General features: G+C 40.9%; 1 protein-coding gene across 1 annotated transcript in view; it reads left to right on the forward strand.

The window, feature by feature from the left end:
• The window catches only part of cckbra (cholecystokinin B receptor a), a 45,468-nt gene extending 37,486 nt beyond the window's left edge, over nucleotides 1–7,982 (forward strand). The window contains exon 5 of the mRNA XM_033616134.2: nucleotides 59–7,982. Within this exon, the coding sequence (XP_033472025.2) occupies nucleotides 59–630 (572 nt within the window). The 3' untranslated portion in view covers nucleotides 631–7,982. The remainder of the gene's footprint in view (nucleotides 1–58) is intronic.
• Nucleotides 7,983–15,477: the final 7,495 nt, after the last annotated feature.

The following is a 15,477-nucleotide window of genomic DNA, read 5'->3' on the forward strand; positions in this document are numbered from 1 at the left end:
GAATACTTTTTTACATTATGTTGAAGCCTCCAAATATTAACTTTCTGACACTCCACAGGCCAGAAGAACGGTGTCGGACGAAGTGTTGCAGGGTCCAATGATGACGATGACGGTTGCTACATCCAGGTGTCTAAAAAACCCTCCTCTGCTGTGGAGCTCCCCACCCTCTCTGCGTCGTCTGGCGGTGCCCAGACCAAAACTGAACGTGCCCGCAGCAATACCTCGGAGGCAAAACTGCAGGCCAAGAGGCGAGTCATCCGCATGCTGATGGTGATCGTGGCGCTCTTCTTCATCTGCTGGATGCCCCTTTACTCAGCCAACACCTGGAAGGCCTTTGACTTGAAGTCAGCGTCCAAAGCCCTCACAGGAGCACCCATCTCCTTCATCCACCTGTTGTCCTACACCTCGGCCTGCGTCAATCCCATCATTTACTGCTTCATGAACACACGCTTCCGCAAGGCCCTGCTGTCCACCTTCGCCTGCTGCTGCCGCAACCGGCTCTGTCGCTGGTGGTGCAAGAGGAAGGAGGGAGGAGAAGACGGCATCACCGCCACCTCCATGGCAACCTCGATGGCCACCTCCATGTCCAAGTTCAGCTACACCACCGTCAGCACCACTGGCACCTGCTGAGCCCAGAGGAGAGCTGGGTGGTCGCATCAATGTCTGTCAGTGCAGCGGTTACTGCGTGTACCATCTGTTTTTTTTTTTTTTCACAATCTTCTGTTTTTCACCCTTCATCTTAATATGCTATGAGTCATACGCTGAGTAATATCCCTGCCCTCGTTTATGAGGCCTTTTTAAAAGGTCTCCCTCAAATTCTGTGTGCATGGTTGCAGAATGTGAGGCGGGTGAAACGCTGTTTCAGTTGGGTGACATTCTTTTTTCTTCTGTTTAATTGGCAGCATCCGCTTTGTTGCATCTGAAGAGAACATCAAGTGCCTGTGCTCTTTGTGTGGCTTCGTTTGTCATGGTAGTGCGTTCACTGGCGGAGAGACATTTTAGTGGGAAAACTACATCAAAAACATGGATCCTGTGTACTTGTAAATACTGTCTTTGTGTTCTTACTGTGCCAAAGGTAAATTTTTGAAAGAGACATACTGTTGAACAGTGAGGACTTATTACCTCAGTAATGAATCAGTATGGATTTCAGCTCCTTTTGTGTTTCATGTAGTTTCATCTTCATTCATTCAGGGCATTGCTCTCAGTTATCAGAATTATTCTACTGAAGGGCAACTTTGAACGCATTGCTGGAAATATTTAAACAGAAATCATTCTATTTACACCAAAAAAAAGACATCAAAGGGAAAGAGTTAATTTAGCTTTGTTTGGACAAGCTTCTTGCTTAGCTCTGACTAAGTGTTTCACTCTTACTGAGTTGTGTTACATCACTTATTGTGGGTAAAGCATATGTTCTGCAAATATGCAAACACCAAAATATATTCATTCCTATGATTTTGTGGGCTTTTTATCAATAATGGGATGCTTTGACTCTTTTGCAGCACCGCTCTGTGATTCAGGCTGATAAGGCAGCTGCACCTTTACATAAACGTCTTGACGATAAACATCTGAAGACTGTAATTTACTCTTATTTTCCTTGGCAAGCATAAATGAGAAAGCCTGGTGTTTAGAACGAGGCAATTTTCCGGTGTTGGTCCACCCCGCAGCATAACAAACTGGTATTAAACAGTTTCAGTCATGGAACTTAAATCTCCTGTTGCCACTGCTACAAATGTATGTTGAATACTGATGTACACATTAACGCCAGGATGTGAGTTATTAGAGAAAGTGCAGATAGTCCATCCATAAAAGGCGGACTGCAGCTTCTAGTTGCTCCATCCTGCCCCTGCTACAAATGGCACCGAAAAGTGCTTCAGTCAAACTCACCTTTTCTGCTCAATTATCTCTGTTGTGTCTTTTATGTACTCTCTCTGCCTTCCGCTGCAGTGCTGCCAATTACTTCAAGCATTACCTAAGTACAAAGACCCCGTTTCCAGGCTCAGACTAACGAGGTGTTTCTCAGGGACCCTCTCCTCTCCTGCAGTGCAAATCTCATGACTTTGCCTTTGTCAGACTAAAGATGAATGGCTTTGCTGACATGCTACATCTGAGCCCTTCAATTCATTAATAATAACAACAAACGTGATTTAAATAGCATCTTTCATTCAAAGACTAGAGCTCAAAGTGCACTACAATAGGGTGAAAATTGCTGAGTTAAAATTAGTACAAAAATATTTTCTTCCTGTCAAACAAAACATGACATGTGCTTACATAAGCTAGTACCAACCAATTCAGCTAATATCATGACATCCACCCATCAATCAATGTGCAGCATTAAACTGCACAGAGCTAAGATTAAGTTAGGAACAGCAAGCTACCTCGGCGTGTCTTCATTTCCCCAAAATGCTGTGGTTACGGGCCACGGGTAACTGTTGCAGCTCCAGATTATGCGCAAGACATTTTACAGTGGACTGCCTCTGCAACTACAAGGAGCATCTGATAGGCTTCATCTCTCTCTGTCCCTGAGGGATACTACTATCCCATCAGCATGACACTGCCAAGGCGTCTGTTATGTCTGTTATAACATGCCCACTTTTCAGCAATCAAATCAAAATCCTTGCAATGTTATGTCCTGCCTGCCCACTGTGTTTAACTCGCAAATACCTCTCAAAATGCTGTTTCATTTGGACTTTACGATTAGATTTTACAGAAATTAGAATACGAATAAAAACAGTGACAGCAAACGACATATAAAACTATTATTTGCATTCTTGCAGGGAGTAAGATAAGAGGATCGATGCTGCTCTCACGTCTGTATACTAAATATAAAGCTACAATCAGCAGCCAATTAGCTTAGCTTAGCATAAAGACCTATGTCTTTTGTGTTTAATTCACATTTAACACAGAAATTATTCCCAACACTGTTCTGAGATGATATTCAACACAAAATGAGGATTGGCTAATGAAGCTAACTGCAGATCTACAAAGGTGGTAACCAGCCAGCTAACCAAGCTAACTGTTTGGTAAGTCACCAGTTTCTTCAGTTCTATTGTTTGGTAGGATGATCCTCTCTAGCTCCTAGGCTGTGCTCGTAAAGACATGGTCGACTAAAAGTAAAACAAAAAAGCATTTTACGTTACTTTGAATTTCCTCGGTAGGCTGCAGCACTAACAATGCTAGCTGTTTCGTTAGCTAGCAAGTTGCCCTGGAAGTACGTCCCTATGTGGCTAGCTACAAAAGCTTACTGTGGTTTAGTTTGGTGGCAAGCTTTTGAAATAATTGATGAAAAATTAAAAATATATCCGAAAAACTTTAGAAGGGTTGTGCCACTTGTCTGACATAGTTTAGGCAGAGTCATGTTCCCCGAAAGTCTATGACAAAGGTGGCAAGAGCTAAGTTAGCATGACCTATTAGTTGCAAAAAAAAAAGAGACTCAGCTTGAATAAAATCTAAATTTCCATTTCCAATAGTACATACACATTAGTTACATCTACAATGGTGAGTCAGACCTGTTTGATTCATGAGTTATATGTAAGTAGTGTATTTTTTTGATGACAAGACATGGTGTTCATTAACGAACTCCAAATTGGAAATTATTCATGAATTCATTCATGAATTCAGTCAATTCTGCCAAAATATTAAAATGATAGTACTGCGGTGAATAATTTACACTCCATTAAGATATTAAGTAGACTCCGAATTTTATCAGTTGGCCTCTGCAGCACGAGGATGTCTGGATTTGTGTTAAACAGTGTGATGTAATTCTTTTGTCCTATATACAGTGTGCGTTGACAGCTTAGTGCTGTCATATCCTATCACTTTCAAGTTTGGTCCTCTTTTTCATGTCCTCCCATCGCCTAGCACTCCCTGTCCCTGCAGCCCCCCACCCACCCACCACCCTCCTTTTTATCCTTTTCACTGCAGAGGCGTATGAATACATGAATGGCAATAGCGTGTGGGTGACAGCTGAGATTTGCAGGCACAAGCGCTGTCCGAGAGCCGTTTACAGGCAGTGGCAAAGGTGGCAGCGAGTTCGGCTTGCAGACAGACAATTGGCACACAAAAATCCCCAGCAGAGCCCGACTTGTAAACACCTCGTCTGGCAGCCTCCACTCTGTGTGTGCTTTTGTAATTAAAGCAGGAGACAATGAATGATTTCCATATCTTTGCCAGTGCTTGGTGCAAAGGAGAACCTTGTGGATTTAGTCAGGATTTATTTCACTGTCTGTGTATGTCTTGTTGTTACATTATAAAATTGGAGCCTATCGTATAGTAAGCATGTTAATTACCATGGCTGAGTAGGAATAATGAAGATTAGGCCCTTTAATCCAGAGTTGGTGTTGTTTTGTGTTTCATGGCCTGTGGATGGAAACTTCACAAAATACTTCTCAGTCTCCTGTCACGTGCATTATGAATGAACTTCTAGGTAACCTTCCCCACTAAAAGTTAAGCCGTGACAGGCAGAGATTTACCTTTGAAAATGTACACTTCTTGTTGAATTTTATATCTGTTTTCATTTTCCTCAGCAGGCCGGCAGGTGCAGGTTTACATTATTAAAATGAATTAACCTTCAAGTCTTAGAGCTGTTACTTTCCTTTTTTTGTATGTTTTTAGTAGAGTCAAGCTAGTTTTACTCAGCAGCACACTAGAAGCACATACTGCGCAACTCATTCCTCAGAACATACTACTTACTACTTTGAGGCCCACTGAAGGGTTAGCATGCACTCCAGACAGATAGACTCTCAAAATATTGGTGGTTAGTTTAACACTGCAGAACTGAGATAACGTGGCATCTAACTTTCTCGAGTGAGTCTTGTCTATATGCTCAATATGAAGCTACAACCATAAGGCAGTTAGCTTAGCATAGAATAGAAAGTCTGGGGAGAGAAAATATGGCCAGATTGTGTCCAAAGTTTTTAGCACCTATAAGCTAACTAGTGTGATATATTGGTTGTTGTTTTAATAGTGAAAAAACACTAAACCCAAAAAAACACGTAAAAAAAAAAATTAAAAGTTATGTTTTTACGGTTATCTATTTGATTGCCGGATATTTTTATATCTTAGAACAGTCAGGCTTGCTGTTTAAAATTCCCTAAAAACTTGGTATTTTACCCAGAGGCTGTGTCTGAAGTTGTACATCATACAGACTGTTTTGTGCTGGATGCATGGAAGTGCGCCAGACTTTGAAGCTAATTTGACATAGTGGCCAAACCATGTAACTACAGTTTCCAGGTCCATCATGTGATGCCATTGGGCTGAAAAATACTTTTTCTCATAGACTTACATTAGGAAAGAAATGCTTGTGAATCAGTGGATATATTTTTTGGAGCTTCACAACCCATTTGACATGACTTGATTCATAATTAGGATTTGTTCTATTCAGTCCAGTAACATTTTGTAGGTCTAAAAGAGCTGCACAATTTAATCACTTTATCTCCATTCAAGTTGACAAAGAGCCACATAGCTGCTTGGTCAGTGAACGCCTTAGTGCATTTGCTCGATGGGCACAAAGATGCAGAAGATCCAAGTAATTTTACACCCAGGAAGTCGAACATTTTTGTGTTCACTGAGCAACTTTAATAGCAATGAACGGAGCCCCGCCTCCAACACTGTATTCGATTCTCTTTCGACATCCACGGTCTCTGCCCTTTTTGGGTAATCAAGCAAAACTGTACCCCAGAAAGTTGTTTATAAACATAATGTTCTCCTTAACCCCAAGACGAAACCTACAAGAGACCTCATGCCTAACTGTAACATCAAATAGAGATAATTTTTTATTTGTGATAATTGATTGATAAAGATATACTTTGATTTTTTCTTCTTGTACTAGGGGCATAGCTGCAACCGTGACTGGACTTTAACACAGACTTTCAAATGATTTTTACCTGATTGCTGGTAAATTGTCAAATTGACCATCATAATGTGAAACTAAAAAATACGTATAGCTACATAGTGCTTAAATATATTGACATTTAGATAGACTAAATTATGTTAAACATTAAAAATCTACTCAAATGGGCGGTCTGTATTAATGCCCAAATGGGCTTACAAGGCAGACCTTCAATTTCCATGTACACAGGTGTGAGATCAAATAACCACTACAAGTTATAGGAAAACATGAACAATATCAAATAAATTGATCTCATGCTGTTTGCATAAAATTGCACTTAGAGCATGGGCTAAGATGGTCAAGGAGCTCACCAAAGCGTGCACTGCTGCGTCCTACAGAACCATGCCCATATGGGTGAAATACCAAGTTTTTAGGGAGTCCTTAAGCTGTTTCCACCTGCTGCCAGTCAAGCTAAGCTAAAGGGCTGCTGGCTGCAGCTTCAAATTTAGCGGTTTATTGGTATCAGTAGTCTTGTCTAATTCTGCAAGCCTCTGCTCAGTAACTGTGAATGCCTCCTGAATCAAACAGTCGGCTACCGAATAATTGATTTTTACCATGACACAGTAAGTTTACCAACTCCTAAAAACAAGGTAAAAATGCCCCTCCAGGGGTGAGAAATTGAATTGTTACTCTGTCCCCAAAGCAATGCCTGATGCAAATTGAAACTGAAATGCGACCGAGGCATAGGACCGAGTGCACAGTTGGTTTCTCTCTTATCTCTACCTCTCTTAACAAGAATCCCATTAGGTGCTCCAGGCGGCGCACAAGGAGGAAAAACAGCAAACCCCATTTGGCTCTTCTGCACACAACACATGAAACAATTCTTTGACCATCTCGGGACACAAAAGAAGTGAAAGCACAAAATATAAACTGCAGTGTCGTATTTCATGAATGTCACTTTTTTGACAGTATAATAGTAACCTCCTCATATTTCGGATGATTCATGGGGCATGTCATTTGTGCTCTTTAAGCTGCTCATTATGATTTTGCTCTTAGTTAACCTCTAATTTTGAGGATATTCATGCTTTCACTGTAGCTGAAGAATTACACACTCCAGGGGAAAAGGGAACTCTGCTCACCTTGAGCTTACAAAATCCTTACTTAAAAAAATGCTACAAACAAAACTGCTGTTCTTCATTCCTGAAAAGTTGAGCACTGGAAGTTACAAGATTTTCAGTCAGCAAACACTGACAAAGCACTCATAAGTAAATTAGAAGTTGTTTCTCAATTATTTATAATGGCTTCCTGGGGGGAGGGCTGCCAGTAATATGTGCCTCTGCTGTATTTTTTATTTTGTTCTTCTGCAGAATAATTCATAATTGCAAAGAGTGATTTTGGTAGTTTCACCTCAGGCACAGAATGACATATTTTTGTTTTGGCCTACAGGTTCTGCACCTGACAAACACAGTTGATGTGAATTGTCAAAGAACCTGCTCTCAACCGTCATGTTCATTTTTTACTCAGCCTTACAGAGTCCTTGTAAAAAGGAAAAATGTGTCTTTGGTAGCTTTCTCTTCACCCCTTCCTTCTCAAATATCGAGTTACAGGAAGAGTAACGTTGTTTTACTCCCTTCTCAACACCTTCTGAGGGAGCAGCTTAAGTGTTAACATGTACGTTTAAGTCTCAGCTTCAAGGAAAAAAGAAACGCTACAAATAAACCAACTGATAAATGCTGAAGTGAGGAGCAAGCACGGAGATGAGGTGATGAAATCATATATTTAGCTCTTATTAGCATTGGAAATACTTCCCTGATGGTGAAGCTGTCTGTGTTTGTGCATCTACATGCGCTAAATGTTTACCAAAGCAGTCTCCAGGTCTGCTGATTCTTTTTACATTTTACCACATCTGGTGCCTGCTTGTGCTTCATTGTAATATTATAGAAATGTGTAATTGTCTGTTAGTTGAAACAGGACCACACTCATGTCTGTGAGAGGTTTTAAATGTGAGGTTATTGTTGTTTGTGATGTTTTGCTTTCACTGTATCTCCAGTATGACGTAGTTAATATGACGCGGTCTTGGTTATTGGCTACATGTGCAGTATTTTTCATGCCAAATGTCCATTATTTAAAAAAATAAATAAGCATTGGGAAGAAACACGAGTATGTCTTGGTGTTATGTGTGTGAGAGCATGTGTGATTTCGTCAGTAAAATTGGGATTCTGGCATAAAATCTGCTAGATGATAAACAGTTTGTGCCTCCGGACTAGTCGCTCTCCACTGAAGTTTGAAATGCTCTCACATCCAGAGCAGAGGAGAGCTGGACTGTGAATAAGTATGCAGCAGTAAAACATGAAAAAGACAGATGAATAATAAAATAACAGCAAACAATGGCAAGTTGGCTTCCCCAGCGAGTATATGAATCAAAGTCCTTGAGGGATGAGAAACCCTCAGGAAGTTCAAACTCGCATTTCACAGACTGGGATGCAGAAGAGGCTGAATGCTCAGGAGTCATCGCCATAGCAACGAGCGTGGCCACAACTTTAATCTCTTGTCTTGGACCAAAAAATGGAGAAAACCCTTCTCCTTTTTTTTCAAGTTATACTTCAGAGACACAGATCTTGACTTGTTTGAAAACAGAGATGCATTTGTTTTTTTCTCAGGCGGTGCAGAAGCCCATGAGCCTTTTTAAATATTTTACACAGTCGGAGCGCACTGAGAAATATGCCATGTTTTCTGAATATTAATGATAGCTATGCTGTTTACTGTTGTAATGGATATCAGTTGAAGGCTGCTCACTGCTCTGAAAAACTGTTAGAGGTATGAGGAATTGCAAAACCTTCTTTAAAAAGTAAATGTTATCGCAAAAACTCTAACATTTTAAAATCATATTGAGGGTATAACAGTCATATTTTGCCATGCTATTTTTTAGAGGCAAGTTTCTCTTGGATTGTTTAATATGGATGTCAATATTCTGTGAAATCAACAGAGCAGGAAGCCAGGAAATCCACAGTATAGTTGTTGTTTCAAGCTTTTGGTCTTTAATTAACACTGTCAGCTACAGCAGGTAGGGGTTACAGCTAATTAATACCAGGTGTGCCAGCTGACACATTAATTAGGCTGATGATGTCACAGGCTGCTGACATTTTGACTTGTTACAGCACAAGTGTTGCTTATAACATTAATGACGGCTTTACTCAAGTGTCCCAAAAAGCTGGGACAGTGAGCCAGCATGCTGGGACTGAGGCCACATCCACTTAGTTAGGTTTTCATTGTAAAACTCAACGCCTAGAGTCCACACCACCCAATTTAGAACCCCTAATACACAGACATCCAAGGGCTGTGTTTTAGGCCTAGTCTTTACAGACATAGTTATTTTTCTGAACAGCTGTCAAGAGCATGCCAAACCCACATGTGGTGATATAACCGTAACCCTAAAGCCATGTACAGAAGAAGCAGAAGCAGCAGAAGAAGAAGAAGCAGGAGAAGAAGACGAAGAAGCAGCAGAAGAAGCAGAAGAAGAAGAAGAAGAAGAAGAAGAAGACAGTGCAGAAGAAGAAGCAGAAGAAGCAGCAGAAGAAGGCCCTGTCCAAATACCCGCACTTGTGCCCTGAGGTCTTCCCTGAAGTGCACTTGCCAAAAATGCAGTTAGGGGCGTAAGTGCGCAAGGGATCGACACTGTTTAAAAAGGAGAATTGGGACAGTTGCGTACACATCACTTCTGTTTGGGTCCAGCTGGTCTGTCTCCTAGGAGACGAAACATGGCGATAGAGGAAATAACGTTGTTCACAGCACTGCTGCTGCAAATGATAAATCAATCAGCGAATGATGAGGAGGATTAGGAGCCGCAGGAGAAGGCGGCATCTACATCAGATCCAAGTATTGATGCTGATGCCCAACCAACAGGTAAATTAAATTAAATTTTACTCTTGAATTTACCTGTTAATAATGTGTATATTAGCTGTAATATCTTTTTTTACTCTACCGTTAATGTAGCCTAGATTACCGTTATTACTATTAAAACATTTTTTGCTTGGATAAATTGTGGTAAATTGTGATATAAAATAAATTATAAAGACATACGGTAATAAAATAATAATAATCAAAGACACAATCAAAACTGTAAAGTGATGTGGACTATCATACAAACCTCAGATCAACTGTAAACTGTATATTATTTCATTATTAACGCCCTGTCATGTATCATTAAGTCCACACAGCGTGTTGTTTGACGTTATGTTCTTCTAACGGTTGTTGTCAGTCGGCGTTAATGGCTCGCGGACACGTCAGTTACCGTTTGAAGATGGTGAGTTGTACCAGCCAGCTGTGCAGTGTTACGGCGTCACGACACTACAGAGGATTCTGGGTAAAATCCTTCAGCAAAGTGAGGTCTGATGCGCACTTTCGGAAGGGGTGCATTAAGGGCGCAAGTTTGCACCCCTTGATAACAACACAAGACAATTTGGACACCCTACGCACTTGTGCCCCTTAGCGGGAGCGCGCAATTAAGGGGCACAAGGGCGCAAGTGCGGGAATTTGGACAGGCCGAAGAAGCAGAAGCAGAAGAAGAAGAAGACGGTGCAGAAGAAGAAGCAGAAGAAGCAGCAGAAGAAGAAGCAGAAGCAGAAGAAGAAGAAGAAGAGCACAGACAGACACCCAAGCTCGCTTCCTGATTGGGTCTTTTCAGTCACAACATGTCAAGCCAAGACCTAGACCTGTTACCTTTCATGATTTTATCTTTTTTGTGTGGGTAACGTTAAAGTTACTCCTTTCTTATTGCCATGGCTTCCTCTAAGGATGAACAATGCTCCCAATACCAAATATGTTGACGTATTTGCTTTGCAATGACTCCTCATCTGTTTCCCCAGACAATCTGCTTCCTGTCAATGGCTAGGTAATATGTGTTTTCAGTTAGTGTGCACGGAGATTAATTCTGAGACAGTGCTAAAACATTGATGTGTACAGAGATTGTTTTCATTTTAGCGTGGATGTGGCCTGAAAGTGAAGCACTGAATTCAGCTGATGTTTATTTGATCTTTACACCAGTGATTTACCTACTGTGACACGTCAGAAGATCTCCTGTAAAAAGGTTTATCTAGCAAACCCTACAGACCTGTGACATCAGCTTAATTGTTGCCACTGAGTAATCAGTTGCCACACCTAGTATTTATTAGTTGTTGTTCCCTGACACCTCTACCTGCTTCTGTTCATGGTTTTAAAGCTGCAATAATCAATATTTTTCTATTAATAATTGATGTTTGAGGTGAAAGAGGTTGCCTGTTTTGATGAACCCAAAGAGATATGTTACCCAAATACATAGTTCCCCAGAGTATTTGAACATCTTTCAGCTCATTGACTTGGTTTCACTCCATGAAACTCTACAGTTCTGATTCACTCTCACAGCTCTCACAGTCATAGTGTCGATACTAGTGGGAAAAAAGAGGAGCCAATTTCACCAAATTAGCAAAATAAAGCTGCAATAAGCAACATGAAAGCATTCTCTCTCGCTTATTTTTAAAGGCCCTGACACACCAAGGCGACAGTCGGCCATCAGTCAGTGTTGGACCGTCAGTGAGCATCTGTTGTCCTGGGTTTTACAGCGTGTCCCGCACCATTAGCCTTTGTTTGCTTTTTGTTTTTTGGCAAATTCAGCATGCTGAATTGGCACTGGAGATGGCAGAACCTGTTGGTTAACATGATTGAAGTCAAGAGGGTATAAAATCAAAAGATTCTTTTTTAGCCTTTCAGCTCTTTAGCAGAAACAGTTCCTAATTGTTTGTGTTATTGTTCACTAGCACACGGTAAATATGCTTTGTTCTTTCAATATCAGGTTGTGTTGTTAATGTGCTTACTGTCCAACTAGCGCCATGTTGGTCTTGCAGTTTCCCTTTTCTTTGCTGTTGGCTAGTGTGTCAGGGCCTTAACATGTTTCACTAATCAAAACAAGAACTGTACTTGTGACCAATGCAAGAGAATGCAAGGCTTAAAAAATGTATTTGTGATTTGCAAGAGACAATCAATTGTGAAACGCAAGACTGTCAAACAAACTCACAGCAGGAGTATCTGCCCCAGAACAAACTGGTCCCTGCAGTCCTCATTCCTTTGTCCCCTTCAGCTACGCTGTCCTGAAACTAACAGTATCCCGGGACAGACAAGTGCTGATTTGGAATCCTTTGAAATACCTGCTATTTATGCAAAACACCTTCTGGCTACAAAGTGGGACTCACAATCTCATCGACTGCAAGCAAGCAACAGTACACTGGTGATGCATCCTAATTTGTTTCAGATGTTACTCAGCCATTCAACACCTGCAAGGCTACAGAGCTCCACACTTTTCTTAAGTCATCTGTAATTCCAGCCAACAATGTGTTTGCTCAGCCCCGCATGCTGAAGGTGCCCATACTGTGTTCTGTATGCCATTACCCCGTTGATTCCCTGCCCTATTTGTCATGGCTGCCTTCCGCCACAGGGTTCAGTAATGGAAGTCAACAGTGGAGTGTCAAGGAAATGGACACAGCTTCTCCGTTGCACCCCGACCCCCCACCCCCCACAACAGAGCAATACACACAGAGAGCTCATTTATCTTGTTCCCAACCCTCGACCAGGTATTCTTAATGGCTTATCGCCTCCTTGGGCAGATTTCTCTTCCTCCCCTCATCCTCCTCTTCCTTCTTCCAATGTTAAGCTGCAATACAAAACATAGGAACACTGGCTTTTTCCATTATATAGGCCTGACCAGCAGGTTAAAGCTCTGCTATGCCCTATTGGTTTTATCTATGAAGGCAGGGTTGTTGCATCTGGGACCCAAAGGAAAATAGTGTTATACTGAGCTGCAGAATTTCTGAGTCCAAACAGCCTAAAGGAATAAAAAGACTTTTACATTTTGTCCTGTATTGTGCTATAAATCCATGTGTTGCTATGGACATTGCTGCATAACTGATTCCCATTTCTAGAAGCCAAAGCATAGGTATTTTCAGCCAAGCACACAGGGTGCTTTTGTTAAGAAAGGCAGTGTGAGATATAAAAGCCTTCAGGCCATGAATTATCATTCCATTTTCTCTGTACAATTGACACACCTTCCAGTGTGAGCAGAGCATGGTGCGCTGATGAAAGGTGCTATAATGCCCACTGTGTCCTGGGAAGCTAATTCAGATATAATGAGAGGTTTTCAATTTATCTTTAGAGTGAAATAGATCCAAAGGGTGAAGGGTCCATTGTGAAAGGTCACCTTTCAGAGAGGGAGAGAAAGAAAGCAATAAATGGATCGAATAAAACCTCCTTCGCCGGAGCTTACCGTGTTTGTATTGTCGGATGAAAGCACCAAACTTAATGCTACACTTTAATTGGAAACAAGCAAATGGTATTGGTGCTGTTTGTTTCCATTTCCTCTCATCTGTTAACCTCGCACACACAAAACAGGAGTTAAATACTACTGTTACCTTTAAATACATAATATGCCTCAGGTCTTAAGCTACCCAGGACTCTTCATTTCATTTAATAAAGTACTCATCTTTCTGATATTCCTTAAAATATTTGTCTTTATCAGTGATCTGGAGTCAAAATGCCAAAAATGATAAAAATTAATTGTTTTCTAAAATTTTCTCTGAAAAGTTTACAGAATCTTTTGAGACCTAAGGTATGAAATAGTTTGTTTTTTTTCACTCACAGTATGTTGGCTGGAAATGACAGTTTCCCTGTTGCTATGAATAAATACAGACACAATGATGAAAGTGTGTTTATATTGGTATACTGTCACAGTAACATGATGTTGCAGCACCTGGGTGACAGTTTTAGTGCCAAGCAGCATTTTCTTTGATATTGTAGGGTGTTGATGACTCTGGAAATGAAGACATACCTGAGGCTACTGATGATGAGGAATTAGTTTTTGTGCATTTCATGAATCTGATTATTTAAAAGCAGAGCTGAAGCTTGAGAATGATGAATCTTCCTGAGACAACATGAGTTCTGAACGAGACAAAGGTTGAGAAACAGTCCCAAGAGATGTCTCTATCGTTAAACCTGTTAATAACTGATAGGTAACGTTAGTTGCGTGATGCTGACACACTTTGCCTTGTCACTGTGTGTGCGGTCGGCTCTCACCAAGCTAGCACGGAGCTCACCCTCCGACAACAGTAGTCTCTTAGGATGGTGAATGAAATAATACGTGTTTATTGGCATACAGAGTGGGAAAGTGGTATCTGATCACAAGTGGTCACTCCAGACTCATGTGGAGATATAAAATGTCACTTCAGCAGTTTATCCTATAAGAAGTTAGTGTGAATTTTTGTGTGAAGTAGCGAATGAATTCCTGTGTTACAGCCAAAAACATGTTTTGCAAGGTCAAATTGACCTTGACCTTTGACAACCAATTTCTAATCAATTAATTCTCAAATCTGTGGCTGCGTTTCATTGGTTGTTCAACATGTCCTCATTAACTTCCCCTCTGCACTTGTCCTCAGGGGAATCCCTGCTAGTGCTGTTCCATTTGTCCGTCAGCCCAAAAACATAATGCCTCCAGCCACAGCTATCAGCAGTGCAGAGCCACAAAAATGACTAATTAATTAATTATTAATTACTAATTTAAGGTGATGAGCATAAAACATAATGGCAGACATTCGAAGCTCCATTCGAATAACCTCAATTGAAGCTTCAAATGTATAAAAAAAAGGACATTCAGTGCAGCCCTACAAGCAATAAGATTTGAATATGTGGTTTAATTTGCATTATATAGTCTATATATGCCTGGTTGCTTAAGACCCAAGGTATACAATGTTTAAAAACACCCAAGCATTTGAGGGTTAAAGCAAATAGTAAGCAGAAAGCTAACTGTTTCTTTGGGTTTCCACTGCAAGGGATCTGAAATGTTGCCCACAGGGGTTTGCTACAAAAGATTAAAAGATAGAGAGAAATCCCTGTCGAACAAACTTCCTTTACTCAAGTTAACTCAGTGATCCTTCTTGACTGGCACTGTCAGCAAGTAAGGCTGGCTGTGACATGACACGTAGCCTGATGAATGGTGTTCGAAGATGCCAAAATTAAGCTATGACAACCCAGTTGTCATTTTCGTCCTTCAACTTTGATGGCTTTAATGACTCCCATTACCAAAGAAGAATGTGCCAACAGCACTAATGGCCCATCATGGGAGGAAAACCTTCAGGTTGACACTCCCACCTTGGACACGTCAGCCTGGAGGGGCAGATTTATCACAACAATCACTGATGTCCTTCTGTTTTTTAAAGTTTTCCCACTGCTGAGGGCTCAGGTTTTTATTCGCAAGATATGTTGTTTAGTTGCCAAGTAACTAAACTGAAAAGAACAGTTTCCACAGTACAAAATCTGACATGTTCCTCATAAAAACACATGGGCTGGCTGGCATGAGAACTGTGAAGAGCTGAGAGGGGGTGGTTACATTTAAAGTTAAAATTTGAAGCATATGGCTTGGAGTGCATGGGAATGAAACCCTACATGGTATGTATGGGTATTGATATATATGTATATATATATATCACTCTAATTTCCCATGTCACCAGCGCCTCAGTACAAGATATGGACTCCCAATATGACATTTCGTGGGAATCTCCTCTCCCAGCAATTTTCTGCTTGCTGATGGGATTGGCTCAGAATCACATTTTACAAAGTAATCACTTGGCCTG

The sequence above is a fragment of the Epinephelus lanceolatus genome, chromosome 24 (genome assembly GCF_041903045.1).
Source record: "Epinephelus lanceolatus isolate andai-2023 chromosome 24, ASM4190304v1, whole genome shotgun sequence".
Lineage (NCBI taxonomy): Eukaryota > Metazoa > Chordata > Actinopteri > Perciformes > Serranidae > Epinephelus > Epinephelus lanceolatus.